Source organism: Oncorhynchus kisutch, unplaced genomic scaffold, assembly GCF_002021735.2.
Source record: "Oncorhynchus kisutch isolate 150728-3 unplaced genomic scaffold, Okis_V2 scaffold3257, whole genome shotgun sequence".
In the NCBI taxonomy this organism is placed as follows: domain Eukaryota; kingdom Metazoa; phylum Chordata; class Actinopteri; order Salmoniformes; family Salmonidae; genus Oncorhynchus; species Oncorhynchus kisutch.
This window is the reverse complement of record NW_022265202.1, coordinates 63,567-84,138: the sequence shown is the minus strand read 5'-3', so window position 1 is coordinate 84,138 and position 20,572 is coordinate 63,567. Positions and strand designations below refer to the sequence as shown.

Below are 20,572 nucleotides of genomic sequence, written 5' to 3'. Positions count from 1 at the left end.
ATTGGGAGTCCCATATGGAGTCCCATAGGGCAGCATTGGGAGTCCCATATGGAGTCCCATAGGGCAGCATTGGGAGTCCCATATGGAGTCCCATAGGGCAGCATTGGGAGTCCCATATGGAGTCCCATAGGGCAGCATTGGGATTCCCATATGGAGTCCCATAGGGCAGCATTGGGAGTCCCATATGGCAGCATTGGGAGTCCCATATGGAGTCCCATAGGGCAGCATTGGGAGTCCCATATGGAGTCCCATAGGGCAGCATTGGGAGTCCCATAGGGCAGCATTGGGAGTCCCATATGGAGTCCCATAGGGCAACAATGGGAGTCCCATATGGAGTCCCATAGGGCATAGGGCAGCATTGGGAGTCTCATATGGAGTCCCATAGGGCAGCATTGGGAGTCCCATAGGGCAGCATTGGGAGTCCCATATGGAGTCCCATAGGGCAGCATTGGGAGTCCCATATGGAGTCCCATAGGGCATAGGGCAGCATTGGGAGTCCCATATGGAGTCCCATAGGGCAGCATTGGGAGTCCCATAGGGCAACATTGGGAGTCCCATATGGAGTCCCATAGGGCAACATTGGGAGTCCCATATGGAGTCCCATTGGGCATAGGGCAGCATTGGGAGTCCCATATGGAGTCCCATAGGGCATAGGGCAGCATTGGGAGTCCCATATGGAGTCCCATAGGGCAGCGGGCAGCATTGGGAGTCTCATATGGAGTCCCATAGGGCAGCATCATCTGGGGTAGGCTGTTATTGTGAATAAGAATTTGTTCATAACTGACTTGCCTAGTTATATAAAGGGGGTGAATGCAGGTAGCCAACCCCATACTAATTCAGGTAGCCAACCCCATGCTAATGCAGGTAGCCAATCCCATGCTAATGCAGGTAGCCAACCCCATGCTAATGCAGGTAGCCAATCCCATGCTAATGTAGGTAGCCAACCCCATGCTAATGCAGGTAGCCAACCCCATGCTAATGCAGGTAGCCAATCCCATGCTAATGCAGGTAGCCAATCCCATGCTAATGCAGGTAGCCAATCCCATGCTAATGCAGGTAGCCAACCCCATGCTAATGCAGGTAGCCAATCCCATGCTAATGCAGGTAGCCAACCCCATGCTAATGCAGGTAGCCAACCCCATGCTAATGCAGGTAGCCAATCCCATGCTAATGCAGGTAGCCAATCCCATGCTAATGCAGGTAGCCAACCCCATGCTAATGCAGGTAGCCAACCCCATGCTAATTCAGGTAGCCAACCCCATGCTAATTCAGGTAGCCAATCCCATGCTAATGCAGGTAGCCAACCCCATGCTAATGCAGGTAGCCAACCCCATGCTAATGCAGGTAGCCAACCCCATGCTAATGCAGGTAGCCAACCCCATGCTAATGCAGGTAGCCAACCCCATGCTAATACAGGTAGCCAACCCCATGCTAATGCAGGTAGCCAACCCCTTGCTAATGCAGGTAGCCAACCCCATGCTAATGCAGGTAGCCAACCCCATGCTAATGCAGGTAGCCAACCCCATGCTAATGCAGGTAGCCAATCCCATGCTTCAGTCTATTTATTTGCACTTTGCTGCATCAGTTGGGCTAAAGCTGATTGTTTATTTCTAATAGCATACCTGATCATATGGATCATGCATAGGCTAGATGCTGTACATGGCACAATATGTTAAAATCCTATAAAACTGGTTGCTCTATGTACTGCATTGTTATGGGACTGTTGTAAAAATGCAGTAAACTTGAAAGGTTCACAGGAATTAAATGATATCTTTAATTCATAGCTAGTATGTTTATTATTGTTGTAGCTATTAGCTACAATATGAAGAGTATCCTTCCCTCCTATCATAGATGAAGCAATATGAAGTGAGTGATGAGAGATGTTCTGTTTGTAGGAAAACAGTGCCCTCTAGTGGAGAGATAGGAGAAGGGTGCTGGAAGCTGCTGTCGTTCGGTACAGCAGCTTTTCAGCTGACTCATCCAAAGCTATTGGAATGTCTCGTTCATCTACCTCCACCCACACACAGGAACACACACTGGCCTAACCCGGTCTTGACCAACAAGCTGCCATGATTACCATAGATATCATACCAGACACATCACTTGTAATGTTCCTGCTGTTTAAGGAAAGTGGCCTATTAAATAATTATACAGCTACGTTGTGAAGAATCAAATCCAAATCAAATTTTATTTCTCATATGTGCCAAATAAAACAGGTGTAGACCTTACAGTGAAATGCTTACTTACAAGCCCCTAACCAACAATGCAGTTAATAAAATCCCCCCAAAAAGTACGAAATCAAAGGAACAAGTAATTAAAGAGCAGCAGTAAAATAACAACAGCGAGGCTATATACAGGGTATTACGGTACAGAGTCAATGTGGAGGCTATATACAGGGTATTACGGTACAGAGTCAATGTGGAGGCTATATACAGGGTATTACGGTACAGAGTCAATGTGGAGGCTATATACAGGGTATTACGGTACAGAGTCAATGTGGAGGCTATATACAGGGTATTACGGTACAGAGTCTATACAGGGTATTACGGTACAGAGTCAATGTGGAGGCTATATACAGGGTATTACGGTACAGAGTCAATGTGGAGGCTATATACAGGGTATTACGGTACAGAGTCAATGTGGAGGCTATATACAGGGTATTACGGTACAGAGTCAATGTGGAGGCTATATACAGGGTATTACGGTACAGAGTCAATGTGGAGGCTATATACAGGGTATTACGGTACAGAGTCAATGTGGAGGCTATATACAGGGTATTACGGTACAGAGTCAATGTGGAGGCTATATACAGGGTATTACGGTACAGAGTCAATGTGGAGGCTATATACAGGGTATTACGGTACAGAGTCAATGTGGAGGCTATATACAGGGTATTACGGTACAGAGTCAATGTGGAGGCTATATACAGGGTATTACGGTACAGAGTCAATGTGGAGGCTATATACAGGGTATTACGGTACAGAGTCAATGTGGAGGCTATATACAGGGTATTACGGTACAGAGTCAATGTGGAGGCTATATACAGGGTATTACGGTACAGAGTCAATGTGGAGGCTATATACAGGGTATTACGGTACAGAGTCAATGTGGAGGCTATATACAGGGTATTACGGTACAGAGTCAATGTGGAGGCTATATACAGGGTATTACGGTACAGAGTCAATGTGGAGGCTATATACAGGGTATTACGGTACAGAGTCAATGTGGAGGCTATATACAGGGTATTACGGTACAGAGTCAATGTGGAGGCTATATACAGGGTATTACGGTACAGAGTCAATGTGGAGGTTATATACAGGGTATTACGGTACAGAGTCAATGTGGAGGCTATATACAGGGTATTACGGTACAGAGTCAATGTGGAGGCTATATACAGGGTATTACGGTACAGAGTCAATGTGGAGGCTATATACAGGGGGGTACCGGTACAGAGTCAATGTGGAGGCTATATACAGGGTATTACGGTACAGAGTCAATGTGGAGGCTATATACAGGGTATTACGGTACAGAGTCAATGTGGAGGCTATATACAGGGTATTACGGTACAGAGTCAATGTGGAGGCTATATACAGGGTATTACGGTACAGAGTCAATGTGGAGGCTATATACAGGGGGTACCGGTACAGAGTCAATGTGGAGGCTATATACAGGGGGTACCGGTACAGAGTCAATGTGGAGACTATATACAGGGGGTACCGGTACAGAGTCAATGTGGAGGCTATATACAGGGGGTACCGGTACAGAGTCAATGTGGAGGCTATATACAGGGGGTAGCGGTACAGAGTCAATGTGGAGGTTATATACAGGGGGTACCGGTACAGAGTCAATGTGGAGGCTATATACAGGGTATTACGGTACAGAGTCAATGTGGAGGCTATATACAGGGTATTACGGTACAGAGTCAATGTGGAGGCTATATACAGGGTATTACGGTACAGAGTCAATGTGGAGGCTATATACAGGGTATTACGGTACAGAGTCAATGTGGAGGCTATATACAGGGTGTACCGGTACAGAGTCAATGTGGAGACTATATACAGGGTATTACGGTACAGAGTCAATGTGGAGGTTATATACAGGGTATTACGGTACAGAGTCAATGTGGAGGTTATATACAGGGTATTACGGTACAGAGTCAATGTGGAGACTATATACAGGGTGTACCGGTACAGAGTCAATGTGGAGGCTATATACAGGGTATTACGGTACAGAGTCAATGTGGAGGCTATATACAGGGGGGTACCGGTACAGAGTCAATGTGGAGGCTATATACAGGGTATTACGGTACAGAGTCAATGTGGAGGCTATATACAGGGTATTACGGTACAGAGTCAATGTGGAGGCTATATACAGGGGGTACCGGTACAGAGTCAATGTGGAGGCTATATACAGGGGGGTACCGGTACAGAGTCAATGTGGAGGCTATATACAAGGGGGTACCGGTACAGAGTCAATGTGGAGGCTATATACAGGGGGGTACCGGTACAGAGTCAATGTGGAGGCTATATACAGGGGGTACCGGGACAGAGTCAATGTGGAGGCTATATACAAGGGGGTACCGGTACAGAGTCAATGTGGAGACTATATACAGGGGGTACCGGTACAGAGTCTATGTGGAGGCTATATACAAGGGGGTACCGGTACAGAGTCAATGTGGAGGCTATATACAGGGGGGTACCGGTACAGAGTCAATGTGGAGGCTATATACAGGGGGTACCGGTACAGAGTCAATGTGGAGGCTATATACAGGGGGGTACCGGTACAGAGTCAATGTGGAGGCTATATACAGGGGGTACCAGTACAGAGTCAATGTGGAGGCTGTATACAGGGGGTACCAGTACAGAGTCAATGTGGAGTCTATATACAGGGGGTACCGGTACAGAGTCAATGTGGAGGCTGTATACAGGGGGTACCAGTACAGAGTCAATGTGGAGGCTATATACAAGGGGGTACCGGTACAGAGTCAATGTGGAGGCTATATACAGGGGGGTACCGGTACAGAGTCAATGTGGAGTCTATATACAGGGGGTACCGGTACAGAGTCAATGTGGAGTCTATATACAGGGGGTACCGGTACAGATGTGCGGGCGCACCAGTTAGTTGAGATAATTGAGGTAATATGCACATGTAGGTCGAGTTATTAAAGTGACTATGTGTAACCGATGTGAAATGGCTAGCTAGTTAGCGGTGGTGCGCGCTAATAACGTTTCAATCGGTGATGTCACTCGCTCTGAGACCTTGAAGTAGTTGTTCCCCTTGCTCTGCAAGGGCCGTGGTTTTTGTGGAGCGATGGGTAATGATGCTTCGTGGGTAACTGTTGTTGATGGTGGGGTTCCTGGTTCGAGCCCAGGTAGGGGCGAGGAGAGGGACGGAAGCTATACTGTTACATATGCATCGATAATAACAGAGAGTGGCAACAGCATGGAAGAGAGGGGGAGCAATGCAAATCGTTTGTGTAGCCATTTGATTAAAAGTTCCTCAAACTTTGTAAACATAGCTGAGCAGCTAAATGTTTTAATTAATTCACTTAACACTCAGTCCATGTTGTTACACATACTGCGGTTCCCTTTACTAGAGGATAGGTCCCCTAGATTCACACCTGTCTGCCTCCAGCCTTGAAGGTGTTTGATCAGCAATGAGCTCAGCCCTGGGTCGTGTTCATTACACACCAAACAAAAGAAAACGGATTGAAACAGGGAATGCTGAGAAAATGCTGGGGGGGGGGGGGGGTTTCCTGGGGCCCAGAGTTTTTCCAGTTCTGGTAGACTAACCTAACAAGGTAAAACTTGGGACCCTAGTTGTAGGGTATGACATGGTAATACATCAGGTGTAAAATAGTTTTATATGGGCTATGATGGGACCAGAGTTGTTCGAATCATGGTTAAAAGAAAACTAGACAACAACTGTGATTGGACAATAGAACTAACAGGGCAGAGCTAGCTTTATGCAGGGTTGCATCATGTAGGTCTTTGCATCTGTAATTTAAAAAAATACTCACATTGTATGTCATCACTGTGTTGATTGATTAATTGATAAGGGACCACCCAAAGTTTGAATGTAAACTTTTTTCTCTTAACACAAATAAATAGGCCTATTTTAGGCTATATACATTAAGTTACCACTTCCTTTCCCCTGGCCAGAGGGGATCAGAGCTCATAGGCTTCTCTAGGCTATCTGCTGCTGTGGTTGTTATCATTTGGCTACAGTTGATCAGACAGAAGCCCTGATTTATTGTGCACGAGTTGACAAATCATGAGGCAAATCAGTCTAAACAACAGTACTTTGTCCCTCTTTTCAATACTTTTTTGTTAATACTTTTATCCCAAATTTTGGGGCAAATGCCAGCCCACTACACAGCGGCTCTGCTGTGCTGATCTTTGCAATGTGGGTAGATGGAAACCGCCACATAATACTACAAACTAAGAAACATATCCTATATGTATGTTCTACTTCCCCTAAATGTCGAGTTAGTATCTCGAAATTTTGAGTTAAGTGTCTCGAAATGTTGACTTACATATCTTGAAATTACGTATTTCAAAATGTTTAGTTACCATCTCCAAATGTTGACTTACTATTTCGAAATGTTGACTTGACTTAGTGTCTTTACATTTTGAGATAGCAGTAAAAAAAAAAAATGTAGATAGTACCTAAAAAAAATTGTAGCTAGTAGCTCTAAATGTTTCGATAGTATTAACATTTCAAAATGTTTTTTTGGTGGCAGGAATGGGCTTCCATAAATTTTGAATGGCTATAAATTCTAGTGGAAACCTAAAACCACAGCTTTTTACTTCTCACACAAGCTTTAAGTAGATAAGAATTTTCGTGGCGTTCCTTTACGTCATTTCTATGACAGATGTTTCTGTGGTCCACTGAAATCATCAGCACAAACCTGAAGCCACGACCCAGAGCCATACTGACCAATCACTGATTGGAATAGGGGCGGGGTAGAAACGACAACACGGTAGTATGACTTTTATATAGGCGGACGTCGGCAACGTCAAAAAAACTAGTTGAAGAGTATTTTCAGACCGGAGTAGTCGGTTTGAGAAACAGCTATTAAGTCATAACAAAATTAATGAATTTCCTAACGGACATTTATTCGCATCGCCAAGTCATTTATTAATCGACATACTAAAGTTGTAATCGACCCGAGGGTTTTAACGGTGTAAATGGAGGAGAAGAAGAAAGACGGAGACCCGGAGATTCAGGAACACGGACCCGAACATTGGTTCTCAAAATGGGAGCGGCAGTGTTTGGCCGAAGCGGAGCAAAGGGAGTCAAACGAGGAGGAGGCCGATAACGACCAGGATAAATTATGGCATCTCTTCCAGAATTCCGCCACTGCCGTGGCTCAGCTCTACAAAGGTCCGAGACAAGACCAGAACTAACTAACGTTTAGTCGGATGTCACCCCTGCGCCTTGTTACTGAGCTTTGCTATGCTACTCAGTCGCTGTTAGTGGCGGTGGGAAGTAGCTCATGTTCGCTAACTAGCTAGTAGCCAACTAGCTAATAGCCAACTAGCTAGTAAGCAACTAGCTCGTAGCCAACTAGCTGATCAGCTGGTTAGCTAGCTACTGTACTGTAGCAACTGTTTGCCATCCTAAGTCAAGACATCCCGTAATTATAGTTTGCTCGTTTTTTTGTGTGTGTTTAGTAAAACAGAACACCTAAATGTATCTTTTTATGAAACAAAAACTATCTTGAACGTTAGTAGTTTTCCCTGGCTGTTGTTCGCCAAAACGTCTATCTAGCTAACGTTATCGTCTATAGCTAGTTAACGATAACTGCTAAGCAACATAACCAGCCAACACACTTTTTGGCTAGATAAGTTCGTTGAATAGCTATCTCATCCAGTCTTTAAAAAAAAACTAATATGGTTTATACTGTTCGGACTCGCAGAGAAACTGCGAGTCCGACCAAATGTCAGTGAACAAGTATCAGAGAAACAAAATGGCGACGGAAACAACAATCATCGCTGCGCGACATTCCCCTTGTGACAGATTGTATCTTTCACTGTTGCCTTTTTGTTAGGTGTGTCTGGGTCTAATATTACTTACCATAGATATACATGAACGTTTTATAATATCCGTTTTGGTTTTATGTCTACAAATCAACGAATAACCCGAGTTGTTATAACAGTGCATAACTGAAAATTTAAACAAAATGGCGAAGATTTACTATTGGCTTTTGGGGTTATTGAGAATTCTTACCCGCTACTGTAATACTTCTCATAGTTCAGTATATCTATCGTAACCGTAGGTTCTTTAGTTACTAAGGTATGAAGTATTTATAATATACGACTGCAACTTTCCTGCTGAAAGGGCAATTTTAGTTGGTGCGTTATGCACTCGTGCTCATAAACTGTCGAGTTGGCCATCTAGTGCTGGCTGACAGTTATTTTTATTCCAAAGCCCGCCTGCAACTCTAGATGCAAGACAAAATGGCGAATAAAAACAGTCTCCTTGTAATCAAGACGCTTTCAGTCTCATGTGTTGCCTTGTATCATGTACTACTAAAGCGGGAATACTGTACAATTAATTGGCGCCTAACTTGCTATTTATGTTAACTGTTGTCAACCAGGCTATTTATGTAAACTGTTGTCAACCAGGCTATCTGTCTTAGTAGGAAATTCCAACAAACCTGTAATGTCTTTGGTGGTGTGTTGTCTCGACAGACCGAGTATGTCACCAACAGGGGGGGCTTTCTTTGTGGGTGCCGTTTCAGAACGCAGCCACAGCCGTGACCAACCTGTACAAAGGTAGGTGTCAGGGACACTCAAGAGTGTTTTCAGTTTCTTGACTTCTAACTTGCATTCACAACAGTATAGGATCATCGTAACAGTCTATTGGCTTTTCATTATTGTTCTGCTGTGGTCTAAGCATGTATTGATTTGCATTGTACTTGTCAAGGTACTTGGCCTACCACAGGGGTATGGTACTTCAGAAGACTCGGTAAAGGGTAGTCGGGACAGAGCTAAATAGGTTGAGGACCAAAGGCTCATCATCAAAGTCCATAGGCTTTTCCTTTGTCATTCTGCTGTAAACAGGACATGTATTGATTAGTAGATAGAAACTTGTAAACAATCAAGGGCCTCTTCTAGTCACCTGAGTATTGACCATCTCGCCATTTACAGCCGTCCTGTCAAGTTCTGGTCCTGGAGAGCACAGCAGGGTGTTCAGCCTAACTCTCAAACTCTAGTTGGTATTCTGCCTTCTCCCTACAGTTTTCAGCCACCACCTTGGCCAACAACTTGGCTCATGTGAACTACAATCCCGACACTGTATTTTTTAAGGTTTGGAATAGTCAATAATCATCGCTTGGATACGGCTGTGGAAACATATGGCCCTTTATCTTTCATCAGTGAGAGAAAAACATATATACTTACTGTAGCAGTTACAGATCCACACAGCTATGGCTGCCTCATCAAAGGAAACTACACTTGTGCTGCACTTCCTGAGTTATGCTTCTCAGGTGTTTCGGAGCACATAGCTAATTAGCACAGGTGATGGCCTCTGTAACATGGAGATATGGCCCTGTGGGAACCCTAACCCTATAAAGGTGTGTATCCATTTTACCTTTTTGATTTTTGAAAATTGATTTCTTGCCGATAGGAAAGATATATAGTTTTGGAAGCATACAGACCTTACCTCAAGTGATGCATGTTAATGTTCAGATTGAGCGTTGAGGCTCTTATCAAATCTCCCCCTGTACAGAAGACGTCTCGGTCCAATAACTAATGTGTATTGGAACAGAGTCATGATCAATGGCTAGTTCCAGTTCAGCACTAACACATCTGATTCAGCTGATCATCAAGAGTCCCTGTGGATAGTTGAATCGTGTGTGTTAGTGCTGGACTAGGACAAAAGCCTCCATACCCTGTGGCTCTCCAGGATCATGATTCCAGCATCTGTGCTGTCTGACTGGCAACCTCTGGAAGAGGGGGGGGGCTGCCTGCCTATAGTTCTATAGTGAACAGTCAACTGTTAGTCACAGGTTTCACTCGGGCTACACAAAGGAACCTTCAACCAAGTCTCATCACAGGTTCTCTCTTTCTCACACACACACACACTTTCTCTCACACACACACTTTCTCTCTCACACACACACACACACTTTCTCTCACACACACACACACACACTTTCTCTCTCTCACACACACACACACACACTTTCTCTCTCTCACACACACACACACACTTTCTCTCTCACACACACACACACACACACACTTTCTCTCTCACACACACACACACACTTTCTCTCTCACACACACACACACTTTCTTTCTCTCACACACACACACACTTTCTCTCTCTCGCACACACACACACACACACTTTCTCTCACACACACACACACACACACTTTCTCTCACACACACACACACTTTCTCTCACACACACACACACACTTTCTCTCACACACACACACACACTTTCTCTCTCACACACACACACACACTTTCTCTCTCACACTCACACACACTTTCTCTCACACACACACACACTTTCTCTCACACACACACACACTTTCTCTCACACACACACACACACACACACTTTCTCTCACACACACACACACACACACACTTTCTCTCACACACACACACTTTCTCTCACACACACACTTTCTCTCACACACACACACACACACACTTTCTCACTCACTGTCACACACATTCCTTTCTCTTTCTGCCCCCCACCACACAGAGTCTGTGGAGGCCCATCAGCGTAGCTACGACCTAGGTATACAGATCGGCCACCAGCGTCGCAACAAGGATGTGCTGGCCTGGGTGAAGAAAAGGAGGAGAACCATCCGGCGAGAGGACCTCATCAGCTTCCTGTGTGGCCGGGCCCCACCCCCCCGGACCTCCAGAGCCACCCTCACCCCAGGACACAGACTGACCATGGTCTCCCCTAACCGGCCTCCCCCGGCCCCTGAGACAGACTCCTCTGTGGAGGCTGACCTCCAGCCCTTCAGAGAGGCCATCGCACTGCATGGTAAATACACAAATATACAGTTTGGTCTAAAATTGACCGCCTTGATAAAGGAGAGCAAAAATGACTGTATAAAATCAAACATTTGAGTACTGAGCTATATTTTATGGTAAAAAAAACGGGGAAGTTCCACTACCGGTCAAAAGGTTTAGAACACCACCTCTTTAAAGGGTTTTTCTCTATTTGCTACATTGTAGAATAATAGTGAAGACATCAAAACTATGAAATAACACATTAAGGAATTACGTGTTAAACAAATCAAAATATATTTTATATTTGAGGTTCTTGAAATTAGTGACCCTTTGCCTTGATAAACAGCTTTACACACTCTTGGTATTCTCTCAACCAGCTTCATGAGGTAGTCACTTGGAATGCATTTCAATTAACAGGTGTGCCTTACGAGTACATTTGTGGAAGTTCTTCCCTTAATGCATTTGAGCCAATCATTTGTTTTATGACAAGGTATACAGAAGATATTTGGTAAAAGACCAAGTCCATATTATGTCAAGATCAACTCATAAGCAAAGAGAAACAACAGTCCATTACTTTAAGACATGAAAGTCAGTCAATATGGGAAATGTCAAGAACTTTAGGGTTTCTTCAAGTGCAGTCACAAAAACCATCAAGCACTATGATGAAACTGGCTCTCATGGTGACCGCCACAGGAATGGAAGACCCTGAATTACCTCTGCTGCAGAGGATAAGTTCATTAGAGTTACCAGCCTCAGACATTGCAGCCCAAATAAATGCTTCACAGAGTTCAAGTAACAGACGCATCTCAACATCAACCGTTCAGAGGCGACTGTGAATCAGCCGCCATGGTTGAATTGCTGCAAAGAAACCACTACTAAATGACACCAATAAGAAGAGACTTGCTTGGGCAAAGAAACACGAGCAATGGACATTAGACTGGTGGAAATTTGTCCTTTGGTCTGGACTCCAAATTGGAGATTTTTGGTTTCAACCACTGTGTCTTTGTATTTGCTGTGTGGGTGATCGAATGATCTCCGTATGTGCATTTCCCACCGTGAAGCATGGAGGAGGAGGTGTTATGGTGTGGGGGTGCTTTGCTGGTGACACTGTTTTATTTCAAATTCAAGCGATACGCCATCCCATCCGGTTTGGGCTCAGTGGGACTATCATTTGTTTTTCAACAGGACAATGACCCAACATACCTCCAGGCTGTGTAAGGGCTATTTGACCCAAGAAGAAGAGTGATGGAGTGCTGCATCAGATGACCTAGCCTCAACAATCCCCTGACCTCAACCTAATTGAGATGGTTTGGGATGAGTCGGAACGGACCGCAGAGTGAAGGAAAAAGCAGCCAACAAATGCTCAGCATATGTGGGAACTCCAAGACGGTTGGAAAAGCATTCCGGGTGAAGCTTGTTGAGATATTGCCAAGCGTGTGCAAAATCTGTCATGGCCGAGGGTGACTATTTGAAAAATCTCAAATTTAAAATATATTTTTGATTAGTATGAAACTTTTGGCTGCTACATGATTCCATGTGTTATTTCATAGTTTTGATGTCTTCACTATTCTACAATGTAGAACATAGTAATAAAACAACAACCTTGAAATGACACCGCCTGGTATAGAGGTCCTGGATGGCAGGGAGCTCGGCCCCAGTGACGTACCTTAAGGTTAGGATCAGAGGGCACATAGCACTGCACAGTAAATACAGATACATTGCATTCTAAAGTATTCAGACCCCCTGATTTCCCCCCCCCCCCCCCCCACACACACACACTTTTTGTTACGTTACAGCCTTCTAAAATGTATTAAATATGTCCTCATTAATCTACACAATACCCCATAATGATGTCACAATACCCCATAATGATGTATTTTTGTTACGTTACAGCCTTCTAAAATGTATTAAATAATAATATGTCCTCATTAATCTACACAATACACAATACCCCATAATGATGTCACAATACCCCATAATGATGTCACAATACCCCATAATGACAAGCAAAAACTTTTTTTTTTTGTAAAAAATTTAGTAAAAAAAACAAACTTATTTACATAAGTATTCAGACCCTTTGCTTATGCTATCGCAATTGAGCTCAGGTGCATCCTGTTTCCATTGATCATCCGTGAGATGTTTCTACTACTTGATTAGAGTCCACCTGTGGTAAATTCAATTGATTGGACATGATTTGGAAAAGCACACACCTATCTATATAGGGTCCCACAGTTGACAAGTGCATGTCAGAGCAATAACCAAACCATGAGGTCGAAGGAATTGAACTTAGAGCTCAAAGACAGGATTGTGTCAAGGCACAGATCTGTTTTAAGGGTACCAAAAAAATGCCTGCAGCATTGAAGGTCCCCAAGAACACAGTGGCCTCTTAACTTATCCCATTTTGGAACCACCAAGACTCTTCGTAGAGCTGGCCCCCCGGCCAAACTGAGCATTCGGGGAAGAAGGGCCTTGGTCAGGGAGGTAACCAAGAATCTGCTGGTCACTGACAGAGTTCAGTCAGTGTCCTTGAGTGGCCCAGCCAGAAACCCGGACTTGGACCCAATCGAACATCTCTGGAGGATCCGTGTTGGTCATTCAGAGGGAGAGTCCTAAACTGCACCCTATTCCCTACAATCAGGGAAGGGCAACTTCTATGGGGGCGGGGGCCTAAACAAATCTGAACTAGTCAAGAGGGGCTGCAGTGTCTCGCCAGTCTGCGTACCCACATCAATACCCCTTAACACACACACATTGCGAGGGAAAACGTTTGTGGGCCCTGCTCTTGACAGCAGACAATGTTTTACATTTTAAAGTTCATTTTGTGCAATTGTAGACTTTGCCATGGGGTGTAGAGAAAATGTTGCTGTTTTTTAAAATAAAGTTTACTGTAATTCTACACATTTTGCCATGTGGTTTTCATAATATATGAGTAATTCGACCATGATAACAAGTTTAGGTAGCAGGCTGCAAAAACTAGCTTTGCAATCCCTCAAAAAATGTTTTTCTGACATGGGCTGTTTCTATCAGTCCATAAGGAGAGAAACGGCTGTTTCTATCAGTCCATAAGGAGAGAAACGGCTGTTTCTATCAGTCCATAAGGAGAGAAACGGCTGTTTCTATCAGTCCATAAGGAGAGAAACGGCTGTTTCTATCAGTCCATAAGGAGAGAAACGGCTGTTTCTATCAGTCCATAAGGAGAGAAACGGCTGTTTCTATCAGTCCATAAGGAGAGAAACGGCTGTTTCTATCAGTCCATAAGGAGAGAAACGGCTGTTTCTATCAGTCCATAAGGAGAGAAACGGCTGAGGCACATCACATTTTGTAGTTGCACGATGTGTATTCTACTATAAGTTGAGACTAGAGATCGACCGATTTATGATTTTTCAACGCCGATACGATTATTGGAGGACCAAAAATGGCAATGAAAAAAAAAAAATATATATATATAAAATATTTTTTAAAATACATATTTATTTGTAATAATGACAATTACAACAATACTGAATGAACACTTATTTTAACTTAATATAATACATCAATAAAATCAATTTAGCCTCAAATAAATAATGAAACATGTTCAATTTGGTTTAAATAATGCAAAAACAAAGTGTTGGAGAAGAAAGTAAAAGTGCAATATGTGCCATGTAAAAAAGCTAACGTTTAAGTTCCTTGCTCAGAACATGAGAACATATGAAAGCTGGTGGTTCCTTTTAACAAGTCTTCAATATTCCCCGGTAAGAAGTTTTAGGTTGAAGTTATTATAGGACTATTTCTCTGTATGCAATTTTGTATTTCATTAACCTTTTGATTATTGGATGTTCTTTTAGGCACTTTAGTATCGCCAGTGTAACAGTATAGCTTCTGTCCCTCTCCTCGCTCCTACCTGGGCTCGAACCAGGAACACATCGGCAACAGCCACCCTCGAAGCAGCGTTACCCATGCAGAGCAAGGGGAACAACTACTAGAAGTCTCAGAGCGAGTGACGTTTGAAACGTTATTAGCGCTCACCCCGCTAACTAGCTAGCCATTTCACTTCAGTTACACCAGCCTCATCTCGTGAGTTGATAGGTTTGAAGTCATAAACAGCACAACGCTTGACGCACAACGATGAGCTGCTGGCAAACCGCACGAAAGTGCTGTTTGAATGAATGATTACGCGCCTGCTGCTGCCTACCACCACTCAGTCAGATACTTAGATGCTCAGTCAGATTATATGCAACGCAGGACACGCTAGATTAACTAGTAATATCATCAACCATGTGTAGTTAACTAGTGATTATGATTGTTTTTTCTAAGAAAAGTTTAATGCTAGCTAGCAACTTACCGTGGCTTCTTACTGCATTCGCGAAACAGGCAGTCTCCTCGTGGAGTGCAATGTAATCAGTTAGTTAGAGCGTTAGACTAGTTAACTAAGGTTGCAAGATTGGATCCTCCGAGCTGACAAGGTGAAAATCTGTCATTCTGCCCCTGAACAGGCAGTTAACCCACTGTTCCTAGGCCGTCATTGAAAATAATGTGTTCTTAACTGACTTGCTTAGTTAAATAAAGGTGTAAAAAAAAAATGGATTATGAAAACTTGAAATCGGTCCTAATTAGTCTGCCTTTCCGATTAATCGGTCAACCTCTAGTTGAGTCCACGATTTAGTTTTTAAATAAATAACACTTTTGATCCCGAGGACCTCATGTGGCCCGCGGGCCGCCAGTTCCCCATCCCTGCCCTTCATAGCTCACTACCTTGTTGACCAGAGCCCTATGGACCCTGCTCCAAAGTAGAGATGATATAGGGAATCTGATGTCATTTGGGGATATACCATTGTGCCCCAGGGCCTGAATGCATCATAGACTTCCTTTTGTTTTTCATGTCTTCTCTGAGTCAGGGTTCGATGACTGAGTTTGACCTTGTGGTGTTTTTCTTTCCTTCTCACCTCCCTACCTTACCCCCCTCTCCAATCTGTCCTCTCCAGGTCTAAGTGGGGCTATGGCCAGCATCAGTGTTCGTTCCGGTACCCCAGGCTCTCCCACCCACGTGGGGGGTGCTGGTGGGGGGGGGTCGACCCCGGTGGGGCGTCGGCGTAACGGTCTCCATGATGTGGACCTGAACACTTTCATCTCCGAGGAGATGGCCCTGCACCTGGACGCTAACCCCAGGAAACGCAGCTCCGCCCAGTGCAATGACGTCATAACAGACTCCCCCACCCATAAACGCAACCGGATGATCTGATTGGGCAGCCCAGCCCCAGGGAGGGTTAAGAGACCTTTGTGGGAGGGGGGGGGGGGGGGTTGAGATCTTGAAAACAGACAGACTGAAGGATGTATGGCTGTGGAGTGAACCGGCGTTGAGGACTAAGGAGGCCGTCCATTTAGTTGAGTGGGTGGTGTCCTCCTGTCCTTGTCTCCTTTCCTAGTTGAGAGCACTGGTCTAAACTGAAAGCATGTTTGTTGGAAACCTGTCATCCATCCTTCCTAACCCTGTTAGGCTGCATCTACACAGGTAGCCCAATTCAGATCTTTTTCCACTAATTGGGCCTTTTGACCAATCAGATCAGTTCTTTTCCCAGTAAATGGGCAACAGAACAGAATTGTGCTGTCTTTGTAAAAGCAGCCTCAGTGATCAGTGACCGTGAGGAAAGGAAGCGAGGACAGAAGGGCATCGAGGAGGTTGGGATGCAGCCCCCGTTCAGAGGAGAAATGCACTGTGCTGATTTGAAATAAAAAAAGAAGCCACTTGATCCTCTATACTTGTTGCTCCCCCCCCTCTCTCTCTCCTCCCCCCCCATCCTCACCCCTCCTCCCTTCCTAAGGAAACGAGGGCTGTGGAAAACGTGTTACTCAGTGAACTAGATAAGGCTTGATGCCAGAAGTGGTTCTGTTGGAGAGATGCCTTCTTTGCTAGAACTTATTGCTTTGTGTTAGTCATCCTGCTCAGCGGACATTGATGCTGTCTGTGATGATGAAGAGGAGGACTTCCCTCACTTGACATTTCCTGACTGTCCCAAATGGCACCCTACACCCTACCCTAGTCCCTACACAGCACCCTAGTCCCTACACAGCACCCTAGTCCCTACACAGCACCCTAGTCCCTACACAGCACCCTAGTCCCTACATCATAGCCCCTACATCCTAGTCCCTACACACCACCCTAGTCCCTACACAGCACCTACACCCTAGTCCCTACATCATAGCCCCTACATCCTAGTCCCTACACACCACCCTAGTCCCTACATCATAGCCCCTAGTCCCTACACACCACCCTAGTCCCTACATAGTCCCTACACACCACCCTAGTCCCTACATCATAGCCCCTACATCCTAGTCCCTACACACCACCCTAGCCCCTACATCCTAGTCCCTACACACCACCCTAGTCCCTACACACCACCCTAATCCCTACATCCTAGCCCCTACACACCACCCTAGTCCCTACATCCTAGTCCCTACACACCATCCTAGTCCCTACACACCATCCTAGTCCCTACACACCACCCTACTATACAGCATAGGGCCCTTTTTGAAAAGTGTTGCACTATACAGGGTGTTGTTTGGGAGCAGCCCTGCTGTCTCCTGTGTCTAGTTGTGATGGCTGAGGGTCTGTGGGGTCTCAGGGCTGATTCTCCCAATAGCAGGCTGTTGATATTTGATTGCATCGGCTTCCTTTCTCTCTTGACAACTGTGCTTCAGCAGTCATGTTAGTGCAACCAACCCGCAAGGGTCAGCGTCCCAAAATCGCACCCTATTCCCTAATATAAAGTCAACTACTTTTGCCTACAGGTCACTCTGGTCAAAGTAGTCCACTATGTAGGGACATAAGGATGCTGTTTGCTCCACGAACCACCGTGTTCAGGTTCGTGTACCTCTGCTGCAGTTGGTTCATTTACACACCGCCTTGCTTCTTCTGTTGAGGTGTATATTTCAAAGTTCAGGAATGATCCGTGTTACTTAATGCTGGGATGATATCTGACCTGTCGCCAGACTAACCCTCCGGTCAGGTGATTGTCGTGTAGGAAACCTATAGGAAGGTAAACTATGATCGCCGTTCACAGTGAGTAAATGTGATGCTCCCTAAACTTTCAATACATTTTTATTTTTATTTTTAATGTAAAAGATGGGATGGATAAACGCTCCCGCAAAATAACCTGTGTTTCTACTCCACTACACCTCTGTCCCCTTCTGAGTATGTTGATGTTTTCAGAGTATTCTGTTCAGTGTGGTTGTGTGTGTTCACCATATTACCTGAGTTGGAATAATGATTTTTTTTTTTTTTGCACTTAAGCCTCTTTCACATCTAAACTTGTGTTGATTTTCCCACCGGAACCAACCAGGCAGTCCAACCTCCACCTAAAGGTCTTCAATCAGACACTACCACCTTCACCTCCCTCTGGAACTGGGGGGGGGGGTTCACCTGCCACCAAACAGAAACAAACTGAAATGATTTGCTACTCTGTGCCGTAATGAACATGCCCCAAAACCAGAAGAGAAAGACTGAAATGTGTTTTGCTACGTTGTGCTGTAATGAACATGCCCCAAACCAGAAGAGAAAGTCCTGTTTTTTTTTTCCGTTGCAAAATGTTTTGCTATGCTGTGCCATACTGAACACCACCCAGAGTAAGAGATGTGGGAGGAGCTAAAGTGGAGGCCCCAGGAAACCAACTGACAGAATTGTTCTTTTCGTGAGCGTGGGGGGGGGGTCTAACATCCCAATGTCCACACTACTGTTTAGTATGCCGTATGAATGGCCGATCCAGTGCATCGCTCCATACTAAGTGATATTGTGACGTAGTCTGTCTTCTAATGGGTGTTCATTATTGACTTGTGTTGATGTGAAAAGATGCAGTTGCCTGACTATTAAAGCTGAAAGGGATAGTTTACCTGAATTATTAGAAAATGCTGTTGGTTTTCTTACCCTGTATAGACGAGGAATACAGCCAGCCATGCTTGGATCATTGTTTACATGTGCAGCGAGGGTTTGGGTTGTGGGGGGTAAGTTTTAAATACGTCACTCGTTATTTCAAGCCACACCCCGGGACTCCCGCCGAACGCAGTAAACATGTCAGTTAAAGAACGGTTTGGGCAAAACGTGTGGTACAGTTCAAACCGTTCCACAACTCAGAAAACGTTGAAGCGAACTGAACACACCCCTGGCTGTGGTCTCCTAATGCTAACAGTGTAGCTGTGGTCTCCTAATGCTAACGGTGTGGCTGTGGTCTCCTAATGCTAACGGTGCAGCATTATTAGGTCAAACCCACTGTAACCAAGTCATCACCCCCTGATATCACTCACATTTCATGTCAGACCGATTTGTGTGAACTATCCCTTATGTGATAGATTGAGGTTGTTCCTAAGCTCTGATCTAGGATCAGCGAACATGAACCCGTTTTAACCCTGATACAGAGCTCTAACAGTGCCACCATTTTACCTAAATATTTTGCTGTGCCACCTAGACTGTTTATTTAGGAGCACTAGTGAGCCTAGACGCAATGAAGGATTCTAGCTCCATTACCTACAATCATTTAGATTGTGCTCCTAGATTTCTTTGTGTTCGGGCTACATTTTTCAACTTGTAAATTCAAAAATTAAAGTTAGCATGGAGCCCTGGCTTAACCAATAGGAGGTCAGAAAGCAGGACCTGTATTCACAAAGCTGATCCCAGTAAGAGTGCTGACCTAGGATCAGTTTGACCTTTCAGCTCATAATGAGTACCATCATATAGACAGACAGGGGGGAGGGGTCATAATCTGAGACACGTTGTGAATATGGAACCTGATCAGAGATCAGTTCTTAGGGCCACTTCGTCCTATCCTGGTTGCTTATTCAAACCAAGAGGGAGCACAGTTACCTGATCAGAGATCAGTTCTTAGGGCCAGTTCATCCTATTCTGGTTGCTTATTCAAACCAAGAGGGAGCACAGTTACCTGATCAGAGAGCAGTTCTTAGGGCCAGTTCATCCTATTCTGGTTGCTTATTCAAACCAAGAGGGAGCACAGTTACCTGATCAGAGAGCAGTTCTAGGGGCCAAACAGGTACCCTATTCTCTACATGGTGCAGTATTTCTGACCAGGGCACATGGGGAGGTAGATATGGTCTAGGATCAGTTTGACTTTCAGATCTGAGACACGTTGTGAATACTCTACATGGTGCAGTGTTTCTGACCAGGACGGCAGGGTAGCCTAGTGGTTAGAGTGTAGAGGCGGCAGGGTAGCCTAGTGGTTAGAGTGTAGAGGCGGCAGGGTAGCCTAGTGGTTAGAGTGTAGAGGGGGGGGCAGGGTAGCCTAGTGGTTAGAGTGTAGGGGCAGCAGGTAGCCTAGTGGTTAGAGTGTTGGACTAGTAACCAGCAGGTAGCCTAGTGGTTAGAGTGTTGGACTAGTAACCAGCAGGTAGCCTAGTGGTTAGAGCTTTGGACTAGTAACCAGCAGGTAGCCTAGTGGTTAGAGTGTTGGACTAGTAACCAGCAGGTAACCTAGTGGTTAGAGCTTTGGACTAGTAACCGGAAGGTTGCAAGTTCAAATCCCCGAGCTGACAAGGTACAAATCTGTTGTTCTGCCCCTGAACAGGCAAGTAACCCACTGTTCCTAGGCCGTCATTGA

General features: G+C 44.9%; 1 protein-coding gene across 1 annotated transcript; it reads left to right on the top strand.

Moving 5' to 3' along the window:
- Positions 1-6,989: 6,989 nt before the first annotated feature.
- Positions 6,990-18,865, top strand: LOC116371458 (UPF0472 protein C16orf72 homolog). The gene is made up of 4 exons (XM_031820336.1): positions 6,990-7,386; positions 8,697-8,780; positions 10,732-11,022; positions 15,956-18,865. The coding sequence occupies exons 1-4, from the start codon at positions 7,191-7,193 to the stop codon at positions 16,210-16,212; spliced, it is 828 nt and encodes a 275-aa protein (XP_031676196.1). The 5' UTR covers positions 6,990-7,190; the 3' UTR covers positions 16,213-18,865.
- Positions 18,866-20,572: the final 1,707 nt, after the last annotated feature.

Bases quoted from the DNA above. Each gene is read 5' to 3' on its own strand.
- LOC116371458 (XM_031820336.1), top strand. From the start codon at position 7,191: ATGGAGGAGAAGAAGAAAGACGGAGACCCGGAGATTCAGGAACACGGA. The intron at 8,781-10,731 runs GTAGGTGTCAGG...CCCACCACACAG, and splicing joins CGTGACCAACCTGTACAAAG to AGTCTGTGGAGGCCCATCAG. The intron at 11,023-15,955 runs GTAAATACACAA...TGTCCTCTCCAG, and splicing joins AGAGGCCATCGCACTGCATG to GTCTAAGTGGGGCTATGGCC.